At 36.9% G+C, this 14,277-nt stretch overlaps 1 protein-coding gene across 1 annotated transcript in view; it reads left to right on the top strand.

Annotated features, from left to right (window-relative positions):
* The window catches only part of ANOS1 (anosmin 1), a gene marked incomplete at its 5' end in the record, with an annotated part of 113,370 nt that extends 100,145 nt beyond the window's left edge, over positions 1 to 13,225 (top strand). Inside the window, 5 exons of the mRNA XM_082277847.1 lie at positions 5,297 to 5,391; positions 7,553 to 7,724; positions 8,966 to 9,186; positions 11,399 to 11,540; positions 12,239 to 13,225. Of these exons, the coding sequence (XP_082133973.1) occupies positions 5,297 to 5,391; positions 7,553 to 7,724; positions 8,966 to 9,186; positions 11,399 to 11,540; positions 12,239 to 12,297 (689 nt within the window). The 3' untranslated portion in view covers positions 12,298 to 13,225. The remainder of the gene's footprint in view (positions 1 to 5,296; positions 5,392 to 7,552; positions 7,725 to 8,965; positions 9,187 to 11,398; positions 11,541 to 12,238) is intronic.
* Positions 13,226 to 14,277: the final 1,052 nt, after the last annotated feature.

Below are 14,277 nucleotides of genomic sequence, written 5' to 3'. Positions count from 1 at the left end.
TTTATTCTAATGGGAAAATCTGTCAGACACTGCATGTTAATTACTTTCAATCCTGTCATGATGCAGAAATCAACTTGATGTTACCGTGTTTATTGATGCCAGACATTTTTATTGTAATTAAACCTTAATTTGAACTGCTGCCGTTGAACATGTCTGCTGTGAAACCTTGTCTTCCAGCAAATCCCATTTGATGTTCCTTTCTAATAAGTTTTTGTAATTTGGTTGCCTGCATAATAGTGCTCTCACAGCTGGTATTAATTGGCATTTTTGTACCAAATAGTAGAGACCCACATCAGAATAACATACAAGAGCTGAAATACTTTTACAACACACACTGTTATCATTTGCACTACTTGACAGGGGTGGAATAGAGATAAGAAGCCATGAAGTGCTTTACCTAAAGACCTCAAGCAAACCAGTGCAGAAGTAGCCCCCGTTCCCAAAACTGCAGTCTGGTGCAGTTTTCTTGCTGTGGATCTCAGGATACAAAGAAATAAATACCTCTGTTTACCTGGTTTCCTGGAGTAGCTCCATATTGGTGGTGTTGGGCTGCCATGAACAAATTTCACTGCTTTTATGCCCATGCTGTGCCAATTTTTCAGCTACAAAGCTTCAGTTCCTTATGATAGTCAATTTGGCATCCTCCTGGAACAGTCACTGCAATATAAAGGAGAAAAAAGTATTTGAGGCAGAAAAAGTAGCTGTCTGCAATAGCATGGTAAAAAAAGAAACCACATTAGATGAAATTATTCCTATGGCTGGCAGTAACACATTTGTACAAAACGGAAACATGGAAGAGTTTGACAAAGATGAGAAAAAGAAATCACCTTTACAATTTAGTTTATTTTAAATAAACTGTAGAACCATTTAAACCAGAAATTCCTTCTAGGAGAAGTTGCAGAGTTACCTGGCATTCTGCTGGATTATTTTTGTCAATGGCACTTAAGAGCTTTAAATTCTGTGGGGAGATGATGAGATTCAGCCGAGGGCATTCCTAGTAACCATTGTGCAGCCATAGTTTAGGCTATGTTGCAGTATATCAATTTAAGATGCTTAAATTGTGCATACGAACCTGAAGTTTTCCAAGTGGCAAACAGATGTAGTTGGCATTGGCATTAGTAGAATTTTGAGCTGTTTTTAAAGTTTGAAGATATAGAATAAATGCACATTTTCCATCCAGAAAAATCTGAAATATATTTATTTGTTTTTTGTTAAAATGGATCTAAAGAGTTTAAGTTGGGGAGGGGAAGAAAGCACAAAAATCTGGTGAAGAACATATTTCTAAACACTATTGACAGCTTTGTGGAGATGATCATGTGAAAGGCAGTTTGGGGTAAATTTAAAAAGCATGTTCTGGGGCATCACCTGATCCATACATTTATAATTAGAGATGTGAGATTTCTGTCCAACAAAGTTAGCTGCATACCCTTGTTGAGAAAAAGAGCTAAGTGTATGTGGGATTTTAAGAACATGGTCATGTAGTATCTGTATAGACATTTTTTCTTAAGTCCATCAACTCAGGTTCAACCTACTATAGTCCAGAAACAATTTATGCTTCAGAAAATCTACTTTAAAAACCATAGTCAAAATAATTAACATCAGCTATTAGTTTATTTGAAAAGATTAGATATGTGCATTTGTCTTACAGATCTAAAAGTCTCTAGCTTGGGTATCTGGAGGTAATTTCGTTGTCAGTATCATGAAGAGATTTTTAAAGTAATTGTCCTGTATTGCCTTTTTTTTTTCTTTACATAAATTTAAAATTAAAGCAATTATTTGAATAAGATGTCTGCTGTTCTTACTTATGTGGCTATTTTGTTGACTAATTTCACAAGCTTAGAGCTGCTCAAATGACTGCTAGTACTTATGTCCTTCAGTGTTTCTATACAAATATTTTGAGTTCTGGGAAATAACAATTGCTTGCTGCTTGTGCACACATCACTGTTTCTAGTGTCAAATGATAGACATTCTAACCATGAGAACAGTGAAGTTAAAAAGCTTAAAGACTCTTAATTGAAAATTTAGAATCAAGAGAACTCCAGATATTCAAAAGGGGATTGATGCTGTGACATCTGAAGTATCAGGGAAGCAGTCTGAAGCAGTCTGGCAATTTCTTGACAGTGTTTTGTACTTATTTTAGAAGGGATAGCAGAGTTTTCTGATAAAGCTGTCCAAAATCAGTCCCATTAGGTAATGAATATTCTGTTCATATTAACTACTCAAATGACTTTTTGGAAACAGGTGTGGCTGTGGGCTCAGTATATTAACCTTAGCTGAGCTTAATCCAGGACCCTTGGCTCTGGTGGCAGTGGCTGACATTCAGCTGGATCAGCTTGAGTAGCTCCTCCAGCACCTACCCCTCAGTTTGTATTGGACTGCTAAACCCAACAGTCTAAGTAAAATTTATGGCAGTGATCTTACTAGGATAGTGTGCATTGCTGAAAGGAGGGCTGGGAGAAGCTTTTCTTTTGCATGTGTTGTAAACACAATTCAGCAGTATAATATTTCATAAAACTCTAGAGCCATGATCTTTATGAGCAACTTTATAAGACAAGGCATATTTTCATAATTTTTCTCAATTTCTTATTGGGCTTTTTAGATAATTTCATGCATTTTGCCTCCTTTTGCTTTTAAAAATACTAGAGGTAATTTCTAAAACAATCTTGTCATTTCATGTGCATACTTCATGCATGCACACACAGTTTTTCAGGCTTCTAGCTTTATTTAATCACAAAATGCCCCAACTTTTCCTACTTTAAAAAAAGATTATGTCTCAAGTAGGAGCTACTTCCTTATTGTATTTATACTTTATTGTATTGTTTTACATTGTATTAGTCAGACTTTAGGCACTGACAAGATAGATTTTTTAAAACGAGCAAATTGTGTGGGGGGTTGTTGTGAATTGTTTTTAATTTCTCTTTTGTAACACGTGGCATTTAACCAGTGTATCTTCAATTTTTTTAGATAACAACAATCATAAATATGGAGGTGACAATTGAAGAAGTTTTAGTCTTGCTGGCTGTCATGATGCCTTCTAGTTTATAACAGTTGATGCACTTGTAGATATGATGCAAAAACCTTTTTCAGATAACCTTTAATTACATACTCACTGAAAAGAAAAAAAATCCTCTCTTTTCAGTATAGGTTGTTATCAGAATACCAGAATACTATCAATTTAAGATTCATTAGCTCAAATAAAATAAAGAAATTATGTTTTTTGAAAACCTTCACCCTACATTTATGGTACAAGCTGATAGATTTTTTAAAACATATTTCTAATTTTCTATATTCTTCTTTAACCTATTTCTATTTTCTTCAAGTAGAGAAGTTATCAGAAACCACAGGTGTTTACAAATGTGTTACTAAGGGTTTGCTAATGCAGAAAAGAAGTAGGAAGGAAGGAGGGAACTGTCTGGGAGTAGAGGCTCACATACTGAATGGAGGTGGACCTGCCTGAAAATACAAAGAGGGTTCCAATGTGGCAGTAGCTGCAAATAAATATTTTTTTCCCATCCCTGGCAGTGTACAAAGCCAGGTTGGATGGGGCATTGGGCAGCCTGGTCTAGTGGAAGGTCTCCCTTGCCCATGGTAGAGGGGTTGGAACTGAGAGACCCTTAAAGTGTCTTCAACCCAAACCCTTTGATGATTCTATGATTCCACCTTGAATTACATTTCTGAACAGAGGCCTAGTAAACCTCTACCCCAATATGTCTGAATGCTGAGCTGTTGTAAGGTCTTGATGATTGGGATTTGTGTTGCCTGTGTAGTGGTATTTTGTAACCCACCTTAGGAATGTGTTTTATCCAGTCTCTTACTGCTGGATAATTAGAAGGTTTAATTGGCTTGGATAAAGGTTTAGACAAAGGAGAGTGATTTATTTATAGATTGCAAGTGAAAAGTATTACAAGTGAAAATACACATTTTGTATCTTTGCAAAGAGCAGTTCCACCCATGAAGATAGTTCAAAATAATCATAGAATGATAGAATGGTTTGGGTCAGAAGAGCCTTTAAGGATCATCTAGCAGGTGAGATTCGATAATGGAGTGAACTGGAAGAGATGAAATCAGATGAAACCTGCTTACAAATGCACTGTGAGTAGTTTTTGTCTTCATCCAATAGGCACATCAAGTGGGAAAGTTTGAAGGGACAAGGAAAAACACAGCCATGTCTTTATTTATTTTAAATGAGAGGGAACAATCACAAAGCAGGAAATGTATTTTTATTAGAGATTTCTTTTTGAAAGAAATATTGTTTCCAAAGAAATTGCAAAAATAATTCGTATACATGTTGTTATGTAGATCAGCTACTGCAAAAATCTATTTCAAGGGGCCATTTCAGCTAGTTTCCTGCACTAGTTATTTTCTCTTTAGTGTATAATTCTTTTCTTCTTCATCCAAACTGCTCACAGCAGTCTAATGCCAGATCAGCCCTTAAGGCGTCAGAGATATTTGTTTTCCATCCTGAAACCCACAGTCAGGCACATTAGTGGCTGTGTCATACCAAGCTAATTAATAATAACAGACATAATTTTGCATTCCCTGTATAGAGAATGAAATCCAGAAAAATGTCAGGAACTACTTGCACTACCTAATGAGTTTTACTACTTTTGTCAATTCTTTATTGCTCTTTGTTTTGCTTCCTTATTCAAGCATTATTAGACAAAAAGCTAGAAGAGCTGGAAATAAGATGAAAGCTTATACTGTTGGTACTGCAGCAAGTTTTGTCATTGATTTAAATGGGAGTAAACTTAAGCCTTCAGTATTACTCATAAGAGTCAAGACTAGAATTTTATTTGGACAGATACAGAACAGGTCTTATAGCATATCCTGAAAGAAGAAAGCTCAGGGATTTACAGGCATTTTCACATATCTGCAGGCACAGATTTCTCAGGCACTGCCAGGCAGCAGTATTGCAGTGCTCTAACAATATAAACAGTCAGGCAGTTGACACAAAATCAGTCCCATTATTTGCAGGATCATTGGAAGTAGCTGCACTGAGATTTTTTTTTTTTGATGCTCAATTTAAATTCTTTTTTTTTTAATGTAAGCAGTATATGGTGACATATCTGAAAATGCAGTTTCACTATTTTAAAATTTATATCCATTAGCTGATACAAGGTTTGAATTACATTGGTGTATAATATTTTCTCCATTATAGTAAAGATTGCTTAAGAGGAATTACCAACTCTAAAATACTTAAAAGTCCTTCTGTTTTTATTCAGAGAAGCCAGAAGAGTTGCAATGGTGAAAATATATGTATAATATATGTCTTTTCCTCTCTTTTTATATCATTTAGATAGCAGCATGAATCAATTCCAAGTCCACTGGCTACTGGAGTCCTGTGCACACAATGACACCAAAGGACTTAGGAAAGTAACAGAGCTGACTTATGTAAGTCTCCATTCAGCCTTCTGCTTGACTCTGAGTAGTTCCTAGGCAGCAAGAGAAAGGATGGTTCTGTAACATAACACAATATGTGTTATACCCTGTTTCATGGATCAGTAAGGATGCTTTCTCTTTTATGTTCCTCTTTGGCAAAAAATAAAAATTATGCATCCGGACTGGTTTGGGGTTGCTTGGATTTCCTAAATCCACACTAGGCTGAAAATGAGATCAGACGAACTTCTTAACTAAGTACTTATATACTTCTATGGCATATAGAACATGGAGCTTTATCTGCAATTAATAATGTAGGACTATAGCACAGTGCAAATACTGAACAGCAATAATAGTAATTAATGAACCAGGTTTTCTTTTAGACGTGCAGGTGAGTTTCACAACCCTGGGGAGAATAATAGATAAGAAAAGAAGGACTGTAGGTGACAAATACTAGATATTAAATCTGGAAGTTGAACAGATATCAGATGGGAAGAAAAGCTCCATGTAAGTACGTCAGCCCAAATATATATTGCAGTGGCAGTATGTCGTACTTAATTTGTTTGCTGTCAAGTGTCATCTGTCTCTGTAACACATTATTTGAACAACAGAGTAATGTGATTGGTGCATCATGATTGATTTACTGTATTATGGAGAACGGACAAAATCACAATTCACCTTTCCTTCTTACTCTGACCTGTACTACCCCATCAATTCAGGGGATTTAATGGCATGTAAGAGAGTAAATCAAAAGGCATAATTTGTCACACAGAATGGTGTTAGCTTGTAAGATTTACTGCTTCATGGGGTCAGCAAAGCAATATTAGAGGTGGATTTAAAAAATTATTTTGACATAATGTTATGATCATTTGCAATATTTCAAGATATGAACACTGGAGATAGGAGAAACTTAATATTTAAGAAGTTTATTTCCACTAGAGGTCAGGAAAGACTGTCTGGACATCTGTCCAAATGCATTGTGGGATTAATGAATTTACTTGCTTTCAATCATTTTTTGGAAGTTCATCCAATCTGCTTCTCTGTGTTTCTTCTGAGGAAGAAGCTAACTACAAGCAAACAGATGAAGGCCGATGTACAAAACGTTTAGTGCTGGATATGTGTAGGTCAAGGAGTACAAAGGCCTTACGCTTTCAGTGTTGAGCATTTAGGCCCTGTCATGATGAATAAAAATAGTCCTGTCACAATTTTAAGGAGACACCAAATCTGTTGGACCACTCTCCTGACAGGTGGAAGGCAGGGACTAAAGTCCAGTCTCAGCCCAATCTGTATGTCCCATCGAAAATGACCTTCCAAGTGAAGGTTAGACTAATTTGCAATTAGAAAAAAGAGGGAGTTATGCAGAAGAACATGGGAAATTAGTGATTCTGAAGGGAATTAAAGATCCAAAAGGTAGTGAAAGACTTTTGACCTTAGCCAGTAAGGTTTTATTAGAGATTTTTCCAGGATAAAAACCAACCAACCAAACATTCTTTTACACATATGATTTGTGCTAAAGCTTTCAGACTGTAATTTTCAAAAGTACTTCAGACAACAGTAAGAATTTAGCAGGACTCTTACACTTTGTGTAAAGTTTTCTTCTCCACTCATTGTCCTTAAACAGAGACTTGTGCTTTGTATTATTTAGCTGTGGAGTTTTTTTTCCTGATAAGAATATAGAAGTACTTAATGTACTGAAGTGGAAAAATATGCATCCATAATGCCATGCTGACCTTTAAATGTGCTTTTAAAAAGTTAAACATAGATGAAGCCTGTCATTTACAGCACCTTAACTCAGCTTTCTTACATTTATTTAATTCGATTAGCATTTATATCCTCACATTGCTACCCCCACTGCCATCATTGAGGGAGACTGTTCTAAACATTAGAAGTCAGTTGCTTTGATACAGCATGTTGAAGGAACTGTGTAGAACTGAAGGGCATATTCAAATACAATGCTAAGATATCTTACTACTGAAAATAATCATAACATTGACACTTGCATTTTTCTCCGAGTTAAAACCACGTTGGTATGTCTTAAGCATCCAGGAAAATTTTCTCTTGGAGAAAACTTTTCATCTTTTGCCAAAGTTATTTTTCAATTTGTTCTTATTTATTTTTTCTTTTTTTCCTTGGGCTCTATTTGTAGCATGTGATCTTTTTGTTTTTCTTATTGTAGGAAAATTACATTATTCTGAAGGACCTGTCATTTTCATGCAAATACAAAGTAACTGTTCTGCCTGCAAAATCTAAAGGTCGTTTTAAGGCTGAGAGTACTTTCTTTGTTACCCCACCTTGCTCTGCATTTAAAGAAAAAAAACACAAGCACGTTAATTGTCCTGCTGAAGGAGGTAAGGCATGATCTGGAGAACTACCAAATAGTTCCAAATGCATTTATAATCACCGAGAGAGTCTTTAAAAGCAGTTCTAGAGCAGGAAATGAAAGATTCAAAGCAAATAAAAATATGTCTAAAGCTTACATGAAAATCAACAGAAATACAGAGCAGTATCAATTTTGGCTAGTATATTATTACTTTTTTTGCAATTAAGTGTAATTTTAGTGGATATTTGGATATATACAATAACATTTGTGGATTTAAATAATGTGGATATATACAATAACATTTGTTATGACATAGTTGGTTTTTTTTTTGTAAGGAAGAACAGTTTCCCAATTGTATTATAATGATGGATGATAACTGTAAGCACGATTGTAGTGGCATGGCCTATCTTTCCAATGTTTTGCTGCAGATGCAGGCTGCTTTTTCAGTTTGATTTTGTTTAGGTTAATTCTGCTCCCAAATAAGAAATACAGGCCTTCATATCTTTTAAGGCATTGTCACAATGTGTAGCTAGAGGGTTATGGAAGTTGCAGAATTGTGGAGATACTGGTTTGAGAGGACCTCTGGTGTCAGCTAGTCCTGGTTCAGGTCAGCCATGGCTTTGCACTGCCAAGTGTGGATACCTCTCTTGTTGGAGGGTAGCCCTCTCACGCTGAGTCCCTCCTGTTCCCAAGAGTACCCCCATGCTCCATAAGTCACCCAGAACTCTGCTGGCCATCATTGCCCTTTCCTTTATGCTTGTCCTGACAGTTCCCAGCATTACAGCCTTCCTGGGCAATTGCAACTCAGGTATCACTTCCCCCTAATCAGAGTGCCCCTATTAACTTGTACTACAGTTTTAGAGCATGAATTTTACTTTTTGCCTGAATTACAGAGTTCTGTGCTACCCTGTGCATTTTCTTGTGGCCCCAAAACTCCAAGTCAGAGCTCAGGTTTTCTGAAATATGAGGAGCAGGAGAATGGCTCCCCGTGAATGAGGCACTTAGGTCTTTACATGCCATAGCTTTCCTTCCTGTATCTGGACCTGAGAGCATTTTATCTGAAGTTTGAATTTGGCCCAAAGTGTCAGTGGAATGTATCAAAGATAGGCTTTGGTTAACACTGAAAGCATGGTGGTAGAAAGCTGACTGGATCCTGTGTAACACCAGAAACAGACCTCTGCCTGACCTTGATTTGTGAAATTAAATGAATATTATTGAAGATTATCTTTAAAAGTTCAGCTTGTCTTTTTTTGCTTTCCAAATTTATAGTGCCAGTTCTACCCAAAGTGTTGGCCAAACCCGAGAATCTGTCTGCGTCTTTCATTGTTCAGGAAGGTAACATCACTGGTCATTTTTCCTGGAAGATATCTAAGGCAGACCTGCACCAGCCCATGACAGGGTTTCAGGTCACTTGGGCAGAAGTGACCACAGAGAGCCGGCAGAACAGTTTGCCCAACAGCATCATCTCGCAGTCACAGATACTGCCAGCAGTAAGTTGTTTGTTACTTTCTTTTGCCTAAGTTTGTGTGTCTGTGGGCTCATGTGTAATGTTTAGTGGTGGTGTAGATGTCAAACTGTCTGGCTCTGCAGGTAAGTTGGAGCTGGAAGTGCTTAATTTTTTCCTCCTTGCTGGAGATACAAAGCATAGCCACTATTCTTGATGATGCATCAAACATTTTAATGTGCACAGTTTTCAAATTAGCAACCTTTGTCTGAGAAATGCCTGACGGGAAGACAAGATCATCTGTGGAGCAAAAGATAGTTCTTATTTTCTTTTGATGATCAGGCTGTTCAACTTAACCAATACTCTAGTTTTATTAATTATTTGGTGTCCAAGTTGAGGAATTTAAGAGAATTTTCTCTTCCTTTCAGTCACTTACTGCTCTGAAAAAAAAAAAAATCACTTTCTCCGCTATCAATATACACCATAGTCCGATGGACAAATAATTTTAAGGAGAAGTAGGTTTCACTGTTTATTGACTGTGCGAAAATTAGCAATTTTAATTCTTCCCCTTATTTTCTCTAAGATGGCCTTTGCTATTTCAGTTCCTCTTCTGGCAGAGGCAGGTGAAGAAACCTTCATTCAAACTCTGCTGCCAGTGTCAACAGACCATGAGATACTGATGTTCACTCTGGTTGCCATCTTCTTTTTTCAGGAGCAGCATATATTTTATTTAGAATTTCTATTCTTTTTTGTAAGCTTTTGGTCCAGTTAGATCTGAAATACATATAAAATTTTATTTAAAACACTCCTTTTCATTGTGTTATGCTTTAGTTTTTCTATCTGTGTGTTCACTACTGTAGATTCCTGGAGATTCCTTTAATTATCTATCACTGTATGTATCTGTCTATTTATGGCACCTGGTTAACTTGCAGAAGGCTCTGATTTGAGTTGAAACAGTATCTTCTGTCTCTCAGAAACCGTGAAAATTTAGGGTATTTTATGCTGAGGACCATTCACTCTGACTAAAAATGTAGTATTTACACAACCAGGGCTGAAATGCACAGGGCCCGAGTGCTGGAGGAGCACCTGAATGAGCAGAGTGAGTGTACAAGTGCAATATTTGCACTCCTCTCTCTCCCCTACACATGCAGTATTTTATATGAGATGGAACAGCTTCAGCCACGTCTGTTAAAGGCAAATTATGTGATAATTTGCCAGGAAAACAACACATTTCCCCCCACTTTTTCTCTCTCTCCTTTCCCCTTTACTATCTGCTCTGGCAGTAGCAGCAAATTATCCCACAGGAATAACCAAAGTTATTCCCACAGCTCTCTTTGGCTTCCCTGCATGGGGTGGGTACAGTGCCAACCAGAATAACTTGTCCTGCAGATTCCTGGCCAGACCAGCCTGGCTGGTGGCAGGAACACCCTGTGCCCACGCTGTCTGGAGTCACTGCTCCAGCTGTCCCCTTCCTGGGCCTTTTCAGCTTGGAATAAGATGAATGATTTGTTACAGCTTAATGCAGATGATGCTTTGATTTATAGTTTTGATTTTGATTTAGATTAATGACTTCCAATTCCTTAATATCTGTCAGTCTTTAGCCAGAGGTATTCCCATCTGAAAGCTTCTATAAAATTACTTTGAAATTATTTTCCACATGTCTAAGTGACCACAAAAGGTATAGAGCAGTGAAAAGCGAGTCCAACATGCCATAAATAACCTTAAGAGCAGAAGACAAATTCTTATGGTACAACTGGGACAAATCTGAAATTAGTGTGGCCACGCTTTTTTTTTCACTAGCTGCAGAAGTGGCCCCAGGCCAGCCACTACTTAAATTACCAATTAGTAGAATTCACATGCAAATCCAAAATAAAAGCAAGTGTATGTAATGAACATGTTTGTTAAAAAGAATGGTTAGGAAGTTACATTTTTATTCATTTTTTAGTGATGAGTACAGCCCTAAAGTGATGAGCACACTTTCCATAACACTCTGTAACAACTTGGACCTTGTACACATTAAACCATACTATTATGGTTAAAAATGTGTCTGTTCAAAGGGAATGGCAAGCAAAAAATTCAAAACAATCTCTCTCAACAGAGTGATGCATACGTTAAATCCTTTTAACGGAATTCTATGAAAATAATTTGTGGGTGCTGACAGTGATAAAACCTGTTTAAACGCCTGATGTGTGTGAGTAGAGCAACTGTGTTTTATTTTTGGGTGGTCTGAGAATTAAAAGTGATTTGGTTTTTTTTAGGATCATTATGTACTCACCGTGCCCAACCTGAGGCCATCGATGCTGTACCGCTTGGAAGTTCAAGTGCTGACGACTGGTGGGGAAGGGCCAGCTACAATTAAATCCTTCCGAACGCCTGACCTTCCTCCATTTGCACCCCACAGTAAGCACTACACTGTTCTGACATGCAGTGGTGACGTGTTACAAAATTTCAATCCTCCACATGTAAAGAGCTTTTTCAAGCCTTAGAATTTTTACTGATTCCAGTTGCATTCCATAAACTTAAGATGTGTGAAAATACTGGCATTTTGTCCCCCGTAACTGTCCGTCAGCAACAATGGAAGCTAATCCAGTCTTTCTCTCACTCAGTTTCTGTGGTCTAACATTTGCCATTCGGTGCAGCCACAGCTCTTTGGCTTATGCCTATAGCACTTGGGATTCAGAGTTGGTTTGTCCTCCAGCTGCTGCCTGGAGGACCACATAGCTTTCAAGATTAGATTTTTCTGGGTTCACTCGGTCAAGCATGGCTAGAGCTTGATCATATTTCTAAAGCAGTGCAAACCTCTTGATGGCCATTTCCAGCACTTCATGTGTTTCTGAAAAATACAGCTCAGTGTTGCAAAGCCAAGTAAAAAATACAATTAATTCATTCAAAATTTGTCTGCTTGAATCTTTTTGTCCTTTTGTGGGCCCACTAAAGTTGCTTGGACTGAACATGCACATAGTTGTCAGCACAGGCATAGCCCTTACAAGCTGTAGGATTGAAAGTTGAAGGTCTCACAGAGCCTTTTCAGTACAGGTAAATGTTGGCTTTACATATCCAGGATTTGATATGTGCATAATTGCCTGTTCTTTGTTTAGGACCTCATCTGAAGCAACATCATCCACATCACTACAAGCCACCCCCGGAGAAATACTAGACTGTTTCAGAAGATTATACAAATAACTAAGGGAAAAAAACTGAGCTCCCAAATGAGGGCTAGGTAACGGCACATCTGTTGGAGCAGTGAACCCAGTTTTCCAATGGAAGTTACCATCCTGTACTATCTGTATCTACTTCTCTGTAGTTTAGCCATGAAGAATTATATTTGCACCATGACCAGGATGAATCATACTGCAGGTTATCATTTCAGTACCAGAACTATTCAACAAACTGAAGATCACATCCAACTCAACACCTGTGAGAAAATTAGAAGTGTGTTCATTATAATGTTTTCATATTCTGTGTTTAAAGTAGGTTGAAACGGTCCAGTGTATACAGCTTTTTCCATTACTGAATTCAGTGTTACTATTTGCAAGGTCCTGTGATGTATCCATACTTTTGAAAGAGGCCATGTTCTCATCAGTGGATTTAAATTGCCTATTTTACTTAAAGCCCTGCCTGTCACCAATTTAAGCCCTAGTGTATTTTGCTATTAAAGAATATCTCCATATGTCCGAAATAAGGACATAAGTAAAATAAATACCAGTAGCAGAAACCCTAAAATACCCAGTTTTTAATAACTGCAGTGTCACCATGGAGCAGGATGATGATACATATGTATTATCCATCTGGTCTAAAGTGGTGATGCTCTATCATGTAGATCTTCTATTAATATAGTTAATAGTTAAAGAATATACAGAGCAGAAATACCATTGTAGAGAAACAAATGGCAGTTAATAGTGTTGTTTAAAATTGGTGGCAATGAATGCAATTAATTGATAGGTCCTAGAAGACTATCTCTTAAAGTCTTACTTAAAATTTTTTTATATATAATATTTCAAGGTGTAACATTACCTTGAATAGAAACACCAATTTTCTAGTTAAATATCTGAATAGTTAACATTAAAGTTTTAGAAACTGAAATTCTGAGGCACATTTATTATTCAAATAGCTGTAGAGCTACTTTTTGGCTTTGAATTTTGATGCACATATTTCTTTTCCCTGTGGATCTTTAGAACAGAAGGATGGATGTATTGGCTCTATTTTGCTGTTCTGCTTACAGAAAGAATTATGTGACAATATTCTGGCATCTGGAAAACATTGGCTTATAGTTTATTTGAATTCATTTTTCAAATTTAGACAAAAGGGTGCCCTTTTTAACCATAAGGGAATTCATATTGCCTTCATAGTGCAATATAAACTGTCTAGAATAATTTGTCACACAGAGACACATGTCTCAATAGTAAACAGAAACTGCTTGGATTTATTATTGAGAGGGTGGAAAGTATCTGCCAATAAACATCCATACAAATACCCATAATCAACTCTTAATGTTCAAGATGTTCAAAGTGCTCCTGAATTCTTTGGCACTGTTTCCATTGCTCCTTGAATCACATCAGGCTAATGTACCTCGAAACTTGAGTCCAACTTGACAAAGTGGCCACTTTTTCTACTAGCAGATGCTACAGACTCACCTGTGCTTCATATTTTTCTGAGATATTCAGTAAGAGGAGCTCAGACATTAGTGGTAAATGTATTTCCCTTGTCTTGGTGACAAACTGTTTTGTGAAAAAGCAAATATGAAGAAATACCTATTTGAAACTGAGGATCGGAGCTACATTTATCATAGAATGTCCACGAAATATTCAGTTTGTCTATACTGAAGTTTACAGCGTTAATACCACAGGGGGAGAAAGGGACAGCATTAATTTCTGATCACTTGCTCATTACAATTTTTCTACATTTTTACCTTCATTTTTAAAGGGCTTTTTTCCATTCTTTTTCTATTTTGCTTGTTGTCTTTCTTGATATTCACTTAGTGACCAAGAATTTTCCCAGACATTTTCTATTGCTGCATGGTTTGGGCCTTTAACAATAGCTTAAAATACATTAAAGGTGCTTTTAATTCCTTCCTCTATTTTCCAAGATATGTTAGCAAGTTAGCAAATGAACTTTTCTTCAAAAAATCTGTAGTATA

This window comes from Coloeus monedula (genome assembly GCF_965178545.1).
Source record: "Coloeus monedula genome assembly, chromosome: 3".
Lineage (NCBI taxonomy): Eukaryota > Metazoa > Chordata > Aves > Passeriformes > Corvidae > Coloeus > Coloeus monedula.
This window is presented reverse-complemented; position numbering and strand designations above follow the sequence as displayed.